The 14,969-nt window shown below is 42.7% G+C and overlaps 2 protein-coding genes across 2 annotated transcripts in view; both read left to right on the plus strand.

The window, feature by feature from the left end:
• LOC138651086 (nicotinamide N-methyltransferase-like) overlaps window positions 1–14,969 on the plus strand; it is a 48,018-nt gene that overhangs the window by 16,384 nt on the left and 16,665 nt on the right. The gene's annotated exons all lie outside the window — the stretch shown is intronic.
• Window positions 1–14,969, plus strand: part of LOC138651087 (nicotinamide N-methyltransferase-like) — a 29,312-nt gene that overhangs the window by 983 nt on the left and 13,360 nt on the right. Inside the window, exon 2 of the mRNA XM_069741071.1 lies at window positions 8,396–8,603. Within this exon, the coding sequence (XP_069597172.1) occupies window positions 8,396–8,603 (208 nt within the window). The remainder of the gene's footprint in view (window positions 1–8,395; window positions 8,604–14,969) is intronic.

The raw sequence follows: 14,969 nt of genomic DNA on the forward strand, positions 1-14,969 counted from the left end.
CTATTGTGAACAGTTAAGCAAGTTGTAGATGAAATGACTTCTTAAAAGTCTAAAGTTAAAAACTGACACATTTCCTTTGTAATATATATATATTCATTTTAAAAATTACAAAAAAGGGAAATTGGCTGATGCAACAATTTGGGCACCCTTTGAGATTTGTGTGCTCATATAACTTTGACCAAGGTTTCAGTCCATTATTCCATTAGGGTTACAGCAGCCGTGGGTTGTTCCAAGTAGCTGCCTAGCACTCTGAAAATGAAAATGGTGGAAACCCACAAAGCAGGAGAAGGCTATAAGAAGATAGCAAAGCATTTACAAGTCGCCATTTCCTCAATTTGAAATGTAATTAAGAAATGGCAGTTAGCAGAAACAATGGAGGTAAAGAAAAGGTCTGGAAGACCAACCAAAATTTCAGGTACAGCTGCTCGTTGGATTGCAAGAGAGGCAAATCAGAACCGCTGATTGACTGAAAAAGACCTTCAGAAACATTTAGCAGATTCTGGAATTGTGGTACATTGTTCTATGGTTCAGAGACATCTGCACAAATATAGTCTTTATGGAAGAGTCATTAGAACAAACCTCTCCTGCACACTCACCATAAAATTCATCATCAGAAGTGTGCAAAAGAACAGCTAAACAAGCCTGATGCATTTTGGAAACAAGTCCTGTGGACCGATGAGGTTAAAATAGAACTCTTTGGCCACAATAATCAAAAGAATATGTGAAGAAAAAAGGGCACAACATTTCAGGAAGGAGCATCTTGTCAACAATTAAGCATAGGTGTTGGATCAATCATGCTTTGGGGTTGTGTTACAGCCAATGGCATGGGTAGAGGGAAGAATGGATTCAATGAAATTTTAGCAAATTCTTAATGCAAGCATAATGTTTGTGGTTTACTGCTACAGAGAGGTAGACCCCGTAATTGATTTCTCCTGCGCTGATTATAATTACTTTACTTCATATGAAATGGTCTTAGCTGTTAAGTGTTGGCCACTGCCCTCTCATATACAGTACAGATCAAAAGTTTGGACACACCTTCTCATTTAAAGATTTTTCTGTATTTTCATGACTATGAAAATTGTAAATTCACACTGAAGGCATCAAAACTATGAATTAACACATGTGGAATTACAGTATATACTTAACAAAAAAGTGTGAAACAACTAAAAATATGTTTTATATTCTAGGTTCTTCAAAGTAGCCACCTTTTGCTTTGATGACTGCTTTGCACACTCTTGGCAGTCTCTTGATGAGCTTCAAGAGGTAGTCACTGGAAATGGTTTTCAAACAATCTTGAAAGAGTTCCCAGGGATGCTTAGCACTTGTTGGCCCTTTTGCTTTCATTCTGTGGTCCAGCTCACCCCAAATCATGGGCCTCTTGGCTGCAACTCTGATCAGTCTTCTCCTTGCTTGAGGTGAAAGTTTAGAGGGACGGTCGGGTCTTGGTAGATTTGCAGTGGTATGATACTCCTTCCATTTCAATATGATCGCTTGCACAGTGCTCCTTGGGATGTTTAAAGTTTTGGAAATAATTTTGTATCCAAATCTGGCTTTAAACTTCCCCACAACAGTATCATGGACCTGCCTGTTGTGTTCCTTTGTCTTCATGATGCTCTCTGTGCTTCAAACAGAACCCTGAGACTATCACAGAGCAGGTGCATTTATACGAAGACTTGATTACACACAGGTGGATTATATTTATCATCATTAGGCATTTAGGACAACATTGGGTCATTCAAAGATAAAGAGAAATAAACCAGCTAACCCATGATGCATTAGGTGAACTTCGGGAGCACGGACCCGTTGTGTCCAAATGTGTAAAGTGCAAAAATAGAAAAATGTCCAACTCAACCGAGTCCGTGAAGATAAAATTTCTTTATTCACAAACTTGTAGCACAGAGGGTACAAACTTCAACACAAACCATATGGGTGTGAATCTCAACGCATTTCTAAGGCTAAGCTCCCTTAATCATGATCAACGTAAATCACAACTAACATCCCACAGAGGTCTGGAGTTGGAATGATGCTCAAAATCAAAGTGGAAAATGAAGTTACAGGCTGATCCAACTTCAGTGGAAATGCCTCAAGACAAGAAAATGATGCTCAGTAGTGTGTGTGGCCTCCACGTGCCTGTATGACCTCCCTACAATGCCTTGGCATGCTCCTGATGAAGCGGCGGATGGTCTCCTAGGGATCTCCCAGACCTGGACTAAAGCATCTGCCAATTCCTGGACAGTCTGTGGTGCAACGTGATGTTGGTGGATGGTGCAAGACATGATGTCCCAGATGTGTTCAATCAGATTCAGGTCTGGGGAGCGGGTTGGCCAGTCCATAGCTTCAATGCCTTCAACTGCTGACACACTCCAGCCACATGGTGTGGCATTGTCCTGCATTAGGAGGAACCCAGGGCCAACCAAACCAGCATATGGTCTCACAAGGGGTCTGAGGATCTCATCTCGGTACCTAATGGCAGTAAGGTTACCTCTGGCGAGCACATGGAGGGCTGTGCAGCACTCCAAAGACCCCAAGAATTAGAGTTGAGACTGTGAACAAATTCAAGGGCTTCCAATTCAGTGCCTGTCCAAATTAAAAAGAGATCGTCTATGAAGCGACGATAAAAAACAAGCTTACCAGCAGCCAGACGGGACTGCGCGATGAGGACGGACTCAAAAGTTCCCATAAACAGATTTGCGTAACTAGGGGCGAATCTCGTCCCCATCGCGCAGCCCTTTATCTGGCGATAAAAGAAATGCTCAAAAGTGAAAGTATTATTATGTAGAACAAACTTAATAGCATCCAACAAAAAAGTTCTTTGCAGTTCAGGCATTTGATCATCCAAAGACAAGAAATGTTCAACCGCCTCTACACCCCGATCATGGGGTATATTGGAGTAGAGGGCTTGAACATCCATTGTTATGAGGACACAATTAGGGACACGGGGGAAAGCCTGGAGAGTATCAATCAGGTCAGATGAATCTTTAAGGTATGACCCAAGACTAACAACATATTTCTGCAAAAATAAATCTACGAAGTGAAATAAGTTGCTAGTGATTGAGTTAATACCGGAGATAATGGGGCGACCTGGGGGATTAGAGGGATTCTTATGTATCTTGGGCAAAAAGTAAAAAAATGGAATTCTGTAATGAGAGATATTAAGAAATCTGAATTCTTTCTTATTAAAAAGACCCAAAGAATAAGCTCCTTTTATAAAATTATTGGACTCAGAAAAAGTTATTGCGGAGATATCTTGGTCCAATCTAACATAGAATTCACAATCATTTAGAATTCTAAAACCCTCCTGAGTATACCAGTTTCTGTTCATGACCACCACTCCTCCCCCTTTGTCAGCATTCTTGATAATAATATTCACATTTTCCCTTAGGGATTTCACAGTCGCTTTCTCACCTATAGTCAGGTTACCATTTTTCTTTTTAAATAAAGGATCAGTGAGTAGCATTCCAGCCCCCCCCCCCCCCCTGAATCTTTGTCCATTGATACTTCTCATGTGTTCCTTTTTTTTTTTTTTTTATCGGGGTGTAGAGGCGGTTGAACATTTCTTTTCTTTGTATGATCAAATGCCTGAACTGCAAATAACTTTTTTTTTGGATGCTATTAAGTTTGTTCTACATAATAATATTTTCACTTTTGAGCATTTCTTTTATCGCCAGATAAAGGGCTGTGCGATGGGGACGAGATTCGCCCCTAGTTACGCAAATCTGTTTATGGGGGCTTTTGAGTCCGTCCTCATCGCGCAGTCCCGTCTGGCTGCTGGTAAGCTTGTTTTTTATCGTCGCTTCATAGACGATCTCTTTTTAATTTGGACAGGCACTGAATTGGAAGCCCTTGAATTTGTTCACAGTCTCAACTCTAATTCTTGGGGTCTTACCTTCACAGCTAATTTCTCACGCTCCTCAATTCAATTTTTAGATCTAATGGTACGTGTTGACACTGAGGGCTGTTTCTCCACCACTATACACTTTTGAAAGGTGGATGTGAATAGTTACTTGAATTTTAATAGTGGACACCTTCCCAAATGGATCTGAAACATCCCGTATGGGCAGTATTGGCGCATAAGAAAAAATTGCACAAGAGACAAGGATTTTTTTGAAGAGGCTAAAGTCTTAGAGCAATGTTTTTTACAAAAAGGCTACCCTAAAAACTGGTTCAAGACACCCTTTCTAAAACAGGAATATTGTCCCAATATGAATGTATACAGAAAATTAAAAGTAAAACTAGTAGGGGTGCTAAATCCATGACCTCTGAATTTGCCAAGTGGAGCTTGGTTACAACCTTTAATCAATCTCATGCTACTATCAAAAGACTTTTGAAAAAATATTGGTTCATATTGGAAGGTGACCCGATATTCTCAGGTCACATCCCTACCCACCCCAGAATAATTTATAGGCGGAATCGCACACTCCGCAACCTAGTTGCACACAGTAATACAGTTATTAGCCCCAGTGCCACATCCGCGACCCAGCTAACAAAAAATCCTTGCTGTTTTGCTTGCAGATCTGAAAAATGTCTGTGTTGTAACTCCATCAGAAATGGTGTTAAAGAATTCACATCCAATACTACTAGTATTAATTACAGAATCAACTACCATGTCAACGGTCAATCCTCATTTGTAGTATATCTAATAAAATGCGGATGTGGGCTCCAATATGTTGGACGGACTATACAGACCATGCACGCAAGACTGAACAAGCATCGCCAAAATATTAGGAATGGTTTTATGTTGCATAGCCTATCCAAGCATTTTTTAACCAAGCACCAAAAAAATTTAGAATCTCTGAAACTGACGATTATAGATTTTATACCAGAAAATGTATCTGATAGGTATGGGAGCTTGCGTAATGGGGAAAGTTTCTGGATTTTTAAGTTGGGGACTCTGGCGCCTGAAGGGTTAAATCTTACCATTGAAAGGGTTAACAAGTGATCTCTCTGTTTTTAATCATTTTTATAGTGTTTTTATAGTGTAATTTTATTATATGTTGTCTTATTTTTGCATTTTACCATGTTTTATATTTTAATCAGGTCTAGGGGCTTTATTTAATCTTTTTTTATATATACATAGTTTTGTTCCTATTGTGTTTTTACCATGTGACCTTACTATTTTATCATGTGAGTTGTTCTTATCATGTGACCTGCTGACTGTGAATTTTATTGGTTGCTATTTGTTTAAATACCCCTTCCTGTTACATAGTAACATAGTAACATAGTTAGTAAGGCCGAAAAAAGACATTTGTCCATCCAGTTCAGCCTATATTCCATCATAATAAATACCCAGATCTACGTCCTTCTACAGAACCTAATAATTGTATGATACAATATTGTTCTGCTCCAGGAAGACATCCAGGCCTCTCTTGAACCCCTCGACTGAGTTCGCCATCACCACCTCCTCAGGCAAGCAATTCCAGATTCTCACTGCCCTAACAGTAAAGAATCCTCTTCTATGTTGGTGGAAAAACCTTCTCTCCTCCAGACGCAAAGAATGCCCCCTTGTGCCCGTCACCTTCCTTGGTATAAACAGATCCTCAGCGAGATATTTGTATTGTCCCCTTATATACTTATACATGGTTATTAGATCGCCCCTCAGTCGTCTTTTTTCTAGACTAAATTATCCTAATTTCGCTAATCTATCTGGGTATTGTAGTTCTCCCATCCCCTTTATTAATTTTGTTGCCCTCCTTTGTACTCTCTCTAGTTCCATTATATCCTTCCTGAGCACCGGTGCCCAAAACTGGACACAGTACTCCATGTGCGGTCTAACTAGGGATTTGTACAGAGGCAGTATAATGCTCTCATCATGTGTATCCAGACCTCTTTTAATGCACCCCATGATCCTGTTTGCCTTGGCAGCTGCTGCCTGGCACTGGCTGCTCCAGGTAAGTTTATCATTAACTAGGATCCCCAAGTCCTTCTCCCTGTCAGATTTACCCAGTGGTTTCCCGTTCAGTGTGTAATGGTGATATTGATTCCCTCTTCCCATGTGTATAACCTTACATTTATCATTGTTAAACCTCATCTGCCACCTTTCAGCCCAAGTTTCCAACTTATCCAGATCCATCTGTAGCAGAATACTATCTTCTCTTGTATTAACTGCTTTACATAGTTTTGTATCATCTGCAAATATCGATATTTTACTGTGTAAGCCTTCTACCAGATCATTAATGAATATGTTGAAGAGAACAGGTCCCAATACTGACCCCTGCGGTACCCCACTGGTCACAGCGACCCAGTTAGAGACTATACCATTTATAACCACCCTCTGCTTTCTATCACTAAGCCAGTTACTAACCCATTTACACACATTTTCCCCCAGACCAAGCATTCTCATTTTGTGTACCAACCTCTTGTGCGGCACGGTATCAAACGCTTTGGAAAAATCGAGATATACCACGTCCAATGACTCACCGTGGTCCAGTCTATAGCTTACCTCTTCATAAAAACTGATTAGATTGGTTTGACAGGAGCGATTTCTCATAAACCCATGCTGATATGGAGTTAAACAGTTATTCTCATTGAGATAATCCAGAATAACATCCCTCAGAAACCCTTCAAATATTTTACCAACAATAGAGGTTAGACTTACTGGCCTATAATTTCCAGGTTCACTTTTAGAGCCCTTTTTGAATATTGGCACCACATTTGCTATGCGCCAGTCCTGCGGAACAGACCCTGTCGCTATAGAGTCACTAAAAATAAGAAATAATGGTTTATCTATTACATTACTTAGTTCTCTTAGTACTCGTGGGTGTATGCCATCCGGACCCGGAGATTTATCTATTTTAATCTTATTTAGCCGGTTTCGCACCTCTTCTTGGGTTAGATTGGTGACCCTTAATATAGGGTTTTCATTGTTTCTTGGGATTTCACCTAGCATTTCATTTTCCACCGTGAATACCGTGGAGAAGAAGGTGTTTAATATGTTAGCTTTTTCCTCGTCATCTACAACCATTCTTTCCTCACTATTTTTTAAGGGGCCTACATTTTCAGTTTTTATTCTTTTACTATTGATATAGTTGAAGAACAGTTTGGGATTAGTTTTACTCTCCTTAGCAATGTGCTTCTCTGTTTCCTTTTTGGCAGCTTTAATTAGTTTTTTAGATAAAGTATTTTTCTCCCTATAGTTTTTTAGAGCTTCAATGGTGCCATCCTGCTTTAGTAGTGCAAAGCACTGTTCTCATTTAATAAACTTCCACCTGATGAAGACGGTTTAACCGTTGAAACGCGTTGTGGTTCAACACTAAAATCCTTGTTTTGGTCTCATTTCCAGCGCTCCTAGGACCGTTATTACTATTTACTGCATTTTGTATCCTCCTAGAAGGTTAACGGCTGGAGCTGCGGTGGACCTTTTGCTTTCAATTCTAGCTGTGACCCTCACAGCGCTCCCTAGTGACCGCTTTCTTTTCCCTTGAATTTCATTACTAAAGGAAAAGAAGCTCTGATTGAGGTAGCAGTTAGGATGAGTGGGCTACAAGATGGCAAAGAGCAAGAGGACTCGAGTCCTGCCAGTACTGCTGCTGCCGTTTCTTCATCCTCACCAGATGAGGAGTTTGATTTCGAAAAGTATTTGGACGACATGGAGCAGGCAAAGTGTTGCCACATGGAAAAAGATTCCACTCCCATAGAAAACCGATTGATCATATTTCAGCATAATTTTTCACTTGCTCTCAAAGAAGTAAAAGAGTCCAATCGTTCATCAAAACTGACTGTGCACGAGGCAATTCCTTTACACCCTGAAATTGTTAGAGATGTCGCCCATGTTGTTACTGCTTTACCACCAACCCAAGTTAGTGTAGAGAGGTCGTTCTCTAGCCTTAAAATAATTAGGTCAGATTTAAGGTCATCTATGAAGGAGGATCTGGTGGAGGCGATACTATTTCTCAGAACAAATTCGTAGACTGCACAAATGTTATTCAGTACGTTTTTGTTGAAAACTGTATTTTTCCACCTACTGCATAATGTATAATAAATTGTAAATATGCAAAAGTTTTTGGTTCTAAAGTTGTATTCCAATAAATATATTTTATATTCTATCTACAAAGCTTGATTATTGTATCGTAATAATGATTAAAAGCTTGATGTTACCATTTTACTACAGTAAATTTATCACTTAAACTTAAACATGAGCCATGTATGAGGGAGTCGGAGTTGGTGTCATGGAAATTGATGAGTCGGTGGTTTGACTTACCGACTTCACAGCCCTGTCTCCAACTTGAAGAGTTTGTTGCAAAAAGGTCAATGAATATCACAAGACATAAAAAAATAAATAAATGTTTAATCCATCTGTAGTTTACAGTAAAAGTAGTATACTTAGATATTCATAACTGATATTGTGACCTTTTCATCTCTATGTATAAATATTTCAATATTTGAATTTTCTTTGCAGGTCATGTTCAAGGCGATATCTTGATTGACCTCAGTCTTGGTTCCATGGTTCATCATCTGTTTGCAGCTTGTGACTTTTTCAAGCACATCATAGTGCTGAAGATGAGAGACAGATGCATCATAGAGCTGAAAAGATGGGTGAATGAACGTACAGGAGCATTTGATTGGAACCATGCCACACAACTTCATACTGACATAGAAGGAAACAGGTTAAGCATTTGTCCAAAAATTGTGGGAATTCCACTGTCATTGTTTCTCCAATACAAATGTACAAATGATATGACTGTGAAATAATAATGAGCGTACCCTGGCACTAAATATCCTTAATTTCCCCAGCTGATGATTGAATAGCCAATTCCACAGTTTGCAAAAAAAGAAAATGAATTACAATAATAGTACACCAACTAGCGCCTCGGGAATTTATGAAAAGGACCACTTGAGGTGATGTGTACACTCCCACTTATTTAGATTTATGTAAAATCTTTCATCCTTACATGTATTGCACTTGTCCCAGATTTCCATACAAATTTCGCCATGGTTCATTATGTAAAAAACTTTTGGTGTGGTGTGAAGCAAACGGCCTCTGTCATCAGGCATCATGGAGCTAGCCGTTTGCTTCCAAAATGAGTAGGAATTGATACATTCAGTTTTCCTTACAACCATCTTGAAGTCGCGTGACACTGGGTAGTTCACGTTTACCTGCATACTGAATTCACCGAAGTCTTCAACTTACACGGGTGTGGATTGTAGCAAGCAGCTACAGCTCTAAATCTTCCAGGCGCGCCATCATCTGTAATGGAATATTTCAGCATTCCAACTACATTTTACGTGGACTTTGCAAAAGTGGACATCTTACCAATAGGTGCAAGTATTGGGATTACTAAGGTTGGCGTATTCTGGTCATTTTATTCAGTGTGCAATGTTATCATATTCATATTAGATATTTCAAAATGGACGTATATTAGCAGACATGGGAATAATAAGTCCTTGCTTAAAGACATTTCAGGGCGGCAATTGGCACTGCCAAACAACGATTAAGCCCACATGTAATTAGCAATACTTAGTCCTTCACCGAACGGGGTTTATTTGGATGTTTCATCCTCAGTTCCATGTGTAGGAAACTTGTGCGAGCCACAGCTAAAGTTTTTTACATATTGAACCATAGCGAATTTTAATGGAAAATCTGGAGCAACTGCAATACATGTAAGCATAACATTTTTACATAAGTCTAAATATACAGGAGTGTATATGAGTTGCCTGCCAGGGCAGTGGGGTACTCGGTACCGGTCCGGTCACAATTAAAGGGGAGGTCACGGTGGCAGTGACCCGGTCCATGGCCCTGGGCACCCAAGTAAAAGTGACGGTTTTTAAAGGGGTTGTGGAAATAATGAAACTTTGTGACGCCACTGTGGTTCTCGGTCAAGGGTGACCAACGCTGCTAAAAGGGGTCCTCTGGGGGCGATGGTGCTGCAGCAAAGATGGTCTCACTTCACACAGGTGAAGTTGGTCCATAGGGCTCCCGGTGTATTTGGCAGGGATGGTGAATGCCAGCTGCCAGCAAATAAATGTAGGACACAGGGTTGCAGTCTTTACCTGGTTTACTGATGTTAAGCATCCTCGGTCCAGGGCACTGGCAACAGGTATAGATGGAGTTTAGGCAGCCTGAAGACAAGTGGAAATCCCCTTGACAGGTCAGTTTGGGATCCTTCCACTATGCACTGATCTGTAGTCCCTTGCTGCCTGTAGTTGTCTAAGAAGCTCCTCTTTCTTCCCCTGCACAGTAGGCAACTTGAGCCGTTTCTTTGGGGTCTCTGTCAACGGTGACTCCGGACTCTGATTGCTGCTGTACCTCAGGTATTATGTGGGCAAGTCCCTTTTAGTTTCCTGCCCTTCGGTTCTGCCGTGGGACTTGTAGTTCCTCATGACATTGGGCTCCCGATGCCCGGTTTCTGCGCTCAGGTTAGAGAGGCCCAGTCACAGCCTTACTCTAGCTCCTAAGTCCTTCTGTGCTCCTTCACTGTCTGCTACCAACTGTCAACTCTCACTGCCTAGCAACTGACTCCTCCTCCTGACCAGAGAGAGCAGCTCCCCTCAAGTCGGTAGTAGAGCTCCCCCTTCTGGTCCAGAGTCAGAACAGTGTAGTATGTGCTGAATACCTGTCAAAGGGATTCCACCTGCCTCCAGGCATGGCATTACCCTCCCCGAGAGGAAGGCAATACCACTGTGGTACCTGAACTCCTGGGGTGCCATATATACATCACCCCAAGTGGTCCTTTTCATCATTTCCCATAGTGCTAGTTGGCATACTATTCTTATAACAAATGCTATGACTGCGGTCTCAGTGTAATATTGTGTATCTTTTCTCTACCTTATTTTGCAAGCACAACCTATTTTAAAATAAAATTTAGATGCCACTAAGAAAATTCACCCTTTTTGTAGCTGTAGAGTAATGAGTATTGTTGGAATGGCACAGTAAGGCTTAGATTCTGTCACATTTTGGTTAGAGGAATAATATGGCACTATACAAAGATCAGCTCTATTGTATATATCCCATGTATTCTTCTGATTAGCCATACAGTGGGAATTAGTTATCATTGACCAAAGAGCAAAAATTGAGCACGTGAAGAAAACACACGAGTGCCGGGGGATATGGATATCCCCCCGCCATTACCATTCTGTGACAGAGCTTACACAGTCACAGCTCTCTGGCACACCCTCCCCCCCCTTACCTTCAGGTCAGTCAGGGAACTGCACCTAGGATAAGTAGTCGCTGGAGAGTCTTCCCTGTCACGTACTGGTTATTGGGGCTGTTAGGTGCCGGGATTCTCCCGCTTCCCAGGATAGATCACAAGCATTGTCTGGTGCTGTGGTCTCCCATTCTGGTCCTGCCATTGGGATTGCTGCTCAGCACAGACATCGGTCCCAGCGTCTTGCTCAGGATCGTGTTATACCTCTGGATGTTACGGATGGCTCTTCAGCTACAGTTCAGACCAAAAGTTTGGACACACCTTCTCATTTAAAGATTTTTCTGTATTTTCATGACTATGAAAATTGTACATTCACACTAAAGGCATCAAAACTATGAGTTAGCACATGTGGAATTATATACTTAACAAAAAAGTGTGAAACAACTGAAATTATGTCTTATATTCTAGGTTCTTTAAAGTAGCCACCTTTTGCTTTGATGACTGCTTTGCACACGCTTGGCATTCTTTTGATGAGCTTCAAGAGGTAGTCACCGGGAATGGTCTTCACTTCACAGGTGTGCCCTGTCAGGTTTAATAAGTGGGATTTCTTGCCTTATAAATAGGGATGGGACTATCAGTTGTGTTGTGGAGAAGTCTGGTGGATACACAGCTGATAGTCCTACTGAATAGACTGTTAGAATTTGTATTATGGCAAGAAAAAAGCAGCTAAGTAAAGAAAAACGAGTGGCCATCATTACTTTAAGATATGAAGGTCAGTCAGTCCGAAAAATTGGGCAAACTTTGAAAGTGTCCCCAAGTGCAGTGGCAAAAACCATCAAGCGCTACAAAGAAACTGGCTCACATGAGGACCGCCCCAGGAAAGGAAGACCAAGAGTCACCTCTGCTTCTGAGGATAAGTTTATCCAAGTCACCAGCCTCAGAAATCGCAGGTTATCAGCAGCTCAGATTAGAGACCAGGTCAATGCTATACAGAGTTCTAGCAGCAGACACATCTCTACAACAACTGTTAAGAGGAGACTTTGTGCAGCAGGCCTTCCTGGTAAAATAGCTGCTAGGAAACCAATGCTAAGAACAGGCAACAAGCAGAAGAGACTTGTTTGGGCTAAAGAACACAAGGAATGGACATTAGACCAGTGGAAATCTGTGCTTTGGTCTGATGAGTCCAAATTTGAGATCTTCGGTTCCAACCACCGTGTCTTTGTGCGACACAGAAAAGGTGAACGGATGGACTCTACATGCCTGGTTCCCACTGTGAAGCATGGAGGAGGAGGTGTGATGGTGTGGGAGTGCTTTGCTGGTGACACTGTTGGGGATTTATTCAAAATTGAAGGCATACTGAACCAGCATGGCTACCATAGCATCTTGCAGCGGCATGCTATTTCATCCGGTTTGCGTTTAGTTGGACCATCATTTATTTTTCAACAGGACAATGACCCCAAACACACCTCCAGGCTGTGTAAGGGCTACTTGACCAAGAAAGAGAGTGATGGCGTGCTATGCCAGATGACTTGGCCTCCACAGTCACCAGACCTGAACCCAATCGAGATGGTTTGGGGTGAGCTGGACTGCAGAGTGAAGGCAAAAGGGCCAACAAGTGCTAAACATCTCTTGAAACTCCTTCAAGATTGTTTGAAGACCATTTCTGGTGACTACTTCTTGAAGCTCATCAAGAGAATGCCAAGAGTGTGCAAAGCAGTCATTAAAGTAATGATGGCCACTTGTTTTTCTTTACTTAGCTGCTTTTTATTCAGTCACCATGACAGCACTAACAAGAGAAGGGATCCGCTCTTCAGGGACAGGAAACCTACAGAGATAAAAGGGTGGCACCTCTCTCCCGCATCAGTTGGTTTCCTGACCCTGACAGGGGACCCTGCAGACATACCTTATGAAGAAAGGTGAAGATGGAAGACTATGCCCAGGCCCGGCAGACCGGTTCAGGAGGCGGGAGATCCCCTTCCTCGGTATTTTGTGGAGTCTAGGAGGTGCCACTCCACAGAGGGCTGTGGATGTAGGCAGCAGGGGAAAGCAGCCTTCAGGGGGAGTGCTGACTTTGAGGTGTCCCATCACCGCAGGTAGAGGTCTGTTTATTATGCGAGGCCCTGTCTTCCAGAGCCCTGCGGTGGAGCTGCCGTCCTCTTCCGGTCGGACAGGGGTGTATCGCACATGTGGCTTGGTTGGCGTTCCGGTCACAGCGGCGCACAGAAGGAGGCCTGGTGATTGTCGGCAGCGCATGTGCGGTTGGGCCGCGGTGGTGATTATGGTGGCGCCCTGTTGATTATGGCCGGCGAGGAGTGATGACGCGCAGCACATGTGCAGTGAGGCCACAGCGGTGAATATGGCGGTGCCCTGTAGATTGTGCCCGACGAGGAGTGATGACGCCTGGCGCATGCACAGTGGGGCTGCGGTAGTGAATATGACGGCGCACTGCAGTACACAACGTGGGAATGCGGACGCTTGGCGACTCCCGGGTCAGGTGAAGCCATTAGGAGTGATGCGTGGCACAGCTGGTGGGGATGGTTCTGATAAGGGGGCGGGCTTGTGGGGAAAGGGCCTCCCCTATACTATGCACCAGGCAGTTCACCTGGATTGGCCTGCTGACCCCATCCGGGGGAGGTACCAGAGGGGGACCAGGCTATTTAAGAGATCCCTTTGGGACTAATACGGGCTCCTTATTCTTATTGGAAAATGGAGTCTCAGGAGCATGGTGCAATTCAGCAATCTCCAGAACAGCAGTCTCGTTCCATGGAGGAGCCCCAAGTGTTGGCTATTCAGCGAAGGTCCAGTGGCAGTAGTCACCCGGAAAGGAAAAGGACCAGCCAGAATCTTAAGCCTGGTAGATCCTCAAGCCGTAAAGATGATGCACCGGCTGTGAAGGATCCCTCGCAGTCTACGGTACCACTCAATTACTTTCCAGGGGTAAGTGATCTCTGAGAAAGTTCACTTGGTGATGTGTGTCTCCCCTTATGTTCCCTCTCTCCTTTTATATCAGGGAAAGAAACAGTCCACTAAAACTAAGCATAGAGAATGTGCTGAATGTGGAGTTCCTTTACCGGACAACCACATAAAGAAGCTATGCGGACCTTGTATGCAGCATTTGATAGCGAAGGAGATGCCAGACTTTGTAACCAGCCTGAAACAGATGGTCAGGCAGGAGGTTAGAGGTTCGGTCAAATCCCTTTCTCAGGATAGAGATATCAGGGGAAGAGAACCCAGATCCCCAGTTTCATTTGAGGACAGGGATTCAGGGGAGCTAAGATCAGAGTCCCCTCATTCTTCATCTTTTTCTTCAGAGACTGAGTCCGGTCATTCATGTTTTTCTTTTGACCGGATAGACCGGCTGGTTAAAGCGGTAAATAATACTATGGGGATTGAAGAGTCCCCGTCAGAGAAATCTATGCAGGATGTCATGTTTAAAGGGCTAGACCAGAAATCTCGTAGATGTTTTCCGGTGGTTGATAAGGTGAAGTCCTTTATTCTTCGAGAGTGGAAGAAACCTGAGAGGAAAGGTTCTCTTCCGCCATCATTTAAAAGGAAAAACCCTTTTGAGGAGTCAGCATCCTCAGCATGGGATAAGGCCCCAAAACTCGTTGCTGCCATAGCCAAAACTTCCAAGAAATCCTCTCTACCATTTGAGGATTTGGGAACTATAAAGGACCCGTTGGACAGGAGAGCTGATGTGTTTCTTAAAGGGGCTTGGGAAACATCAGCTTGAGCTCTCAAGCTGTCAATTGCAGCCACCTGTACAGCACGTTCTATGATAGTGTGGTTGGACAGTTTAGATCAACTTGAAAGCAAGACTCCGAGGAATGAGATTTCATCCTCTCTTTCTATGGTTCAAGGAACGGCAGCATACCTTTCATATGCTTC

The sequence above is a fragment of the Ranitomeya imitator genome, chromosome 10 (genome assembly GCF_032444005.1).
Source record: "Ranitomeya imitator isolate aRanImi1 chromosome 10, aRanImi1.pri, whole genome shotgun sequence".
NCBI lineage: Eukaryota > Metazoa > Chordata > Amphibia > Anura > Dendrobatidae > Ranitomeya > Ranitomeya imitator.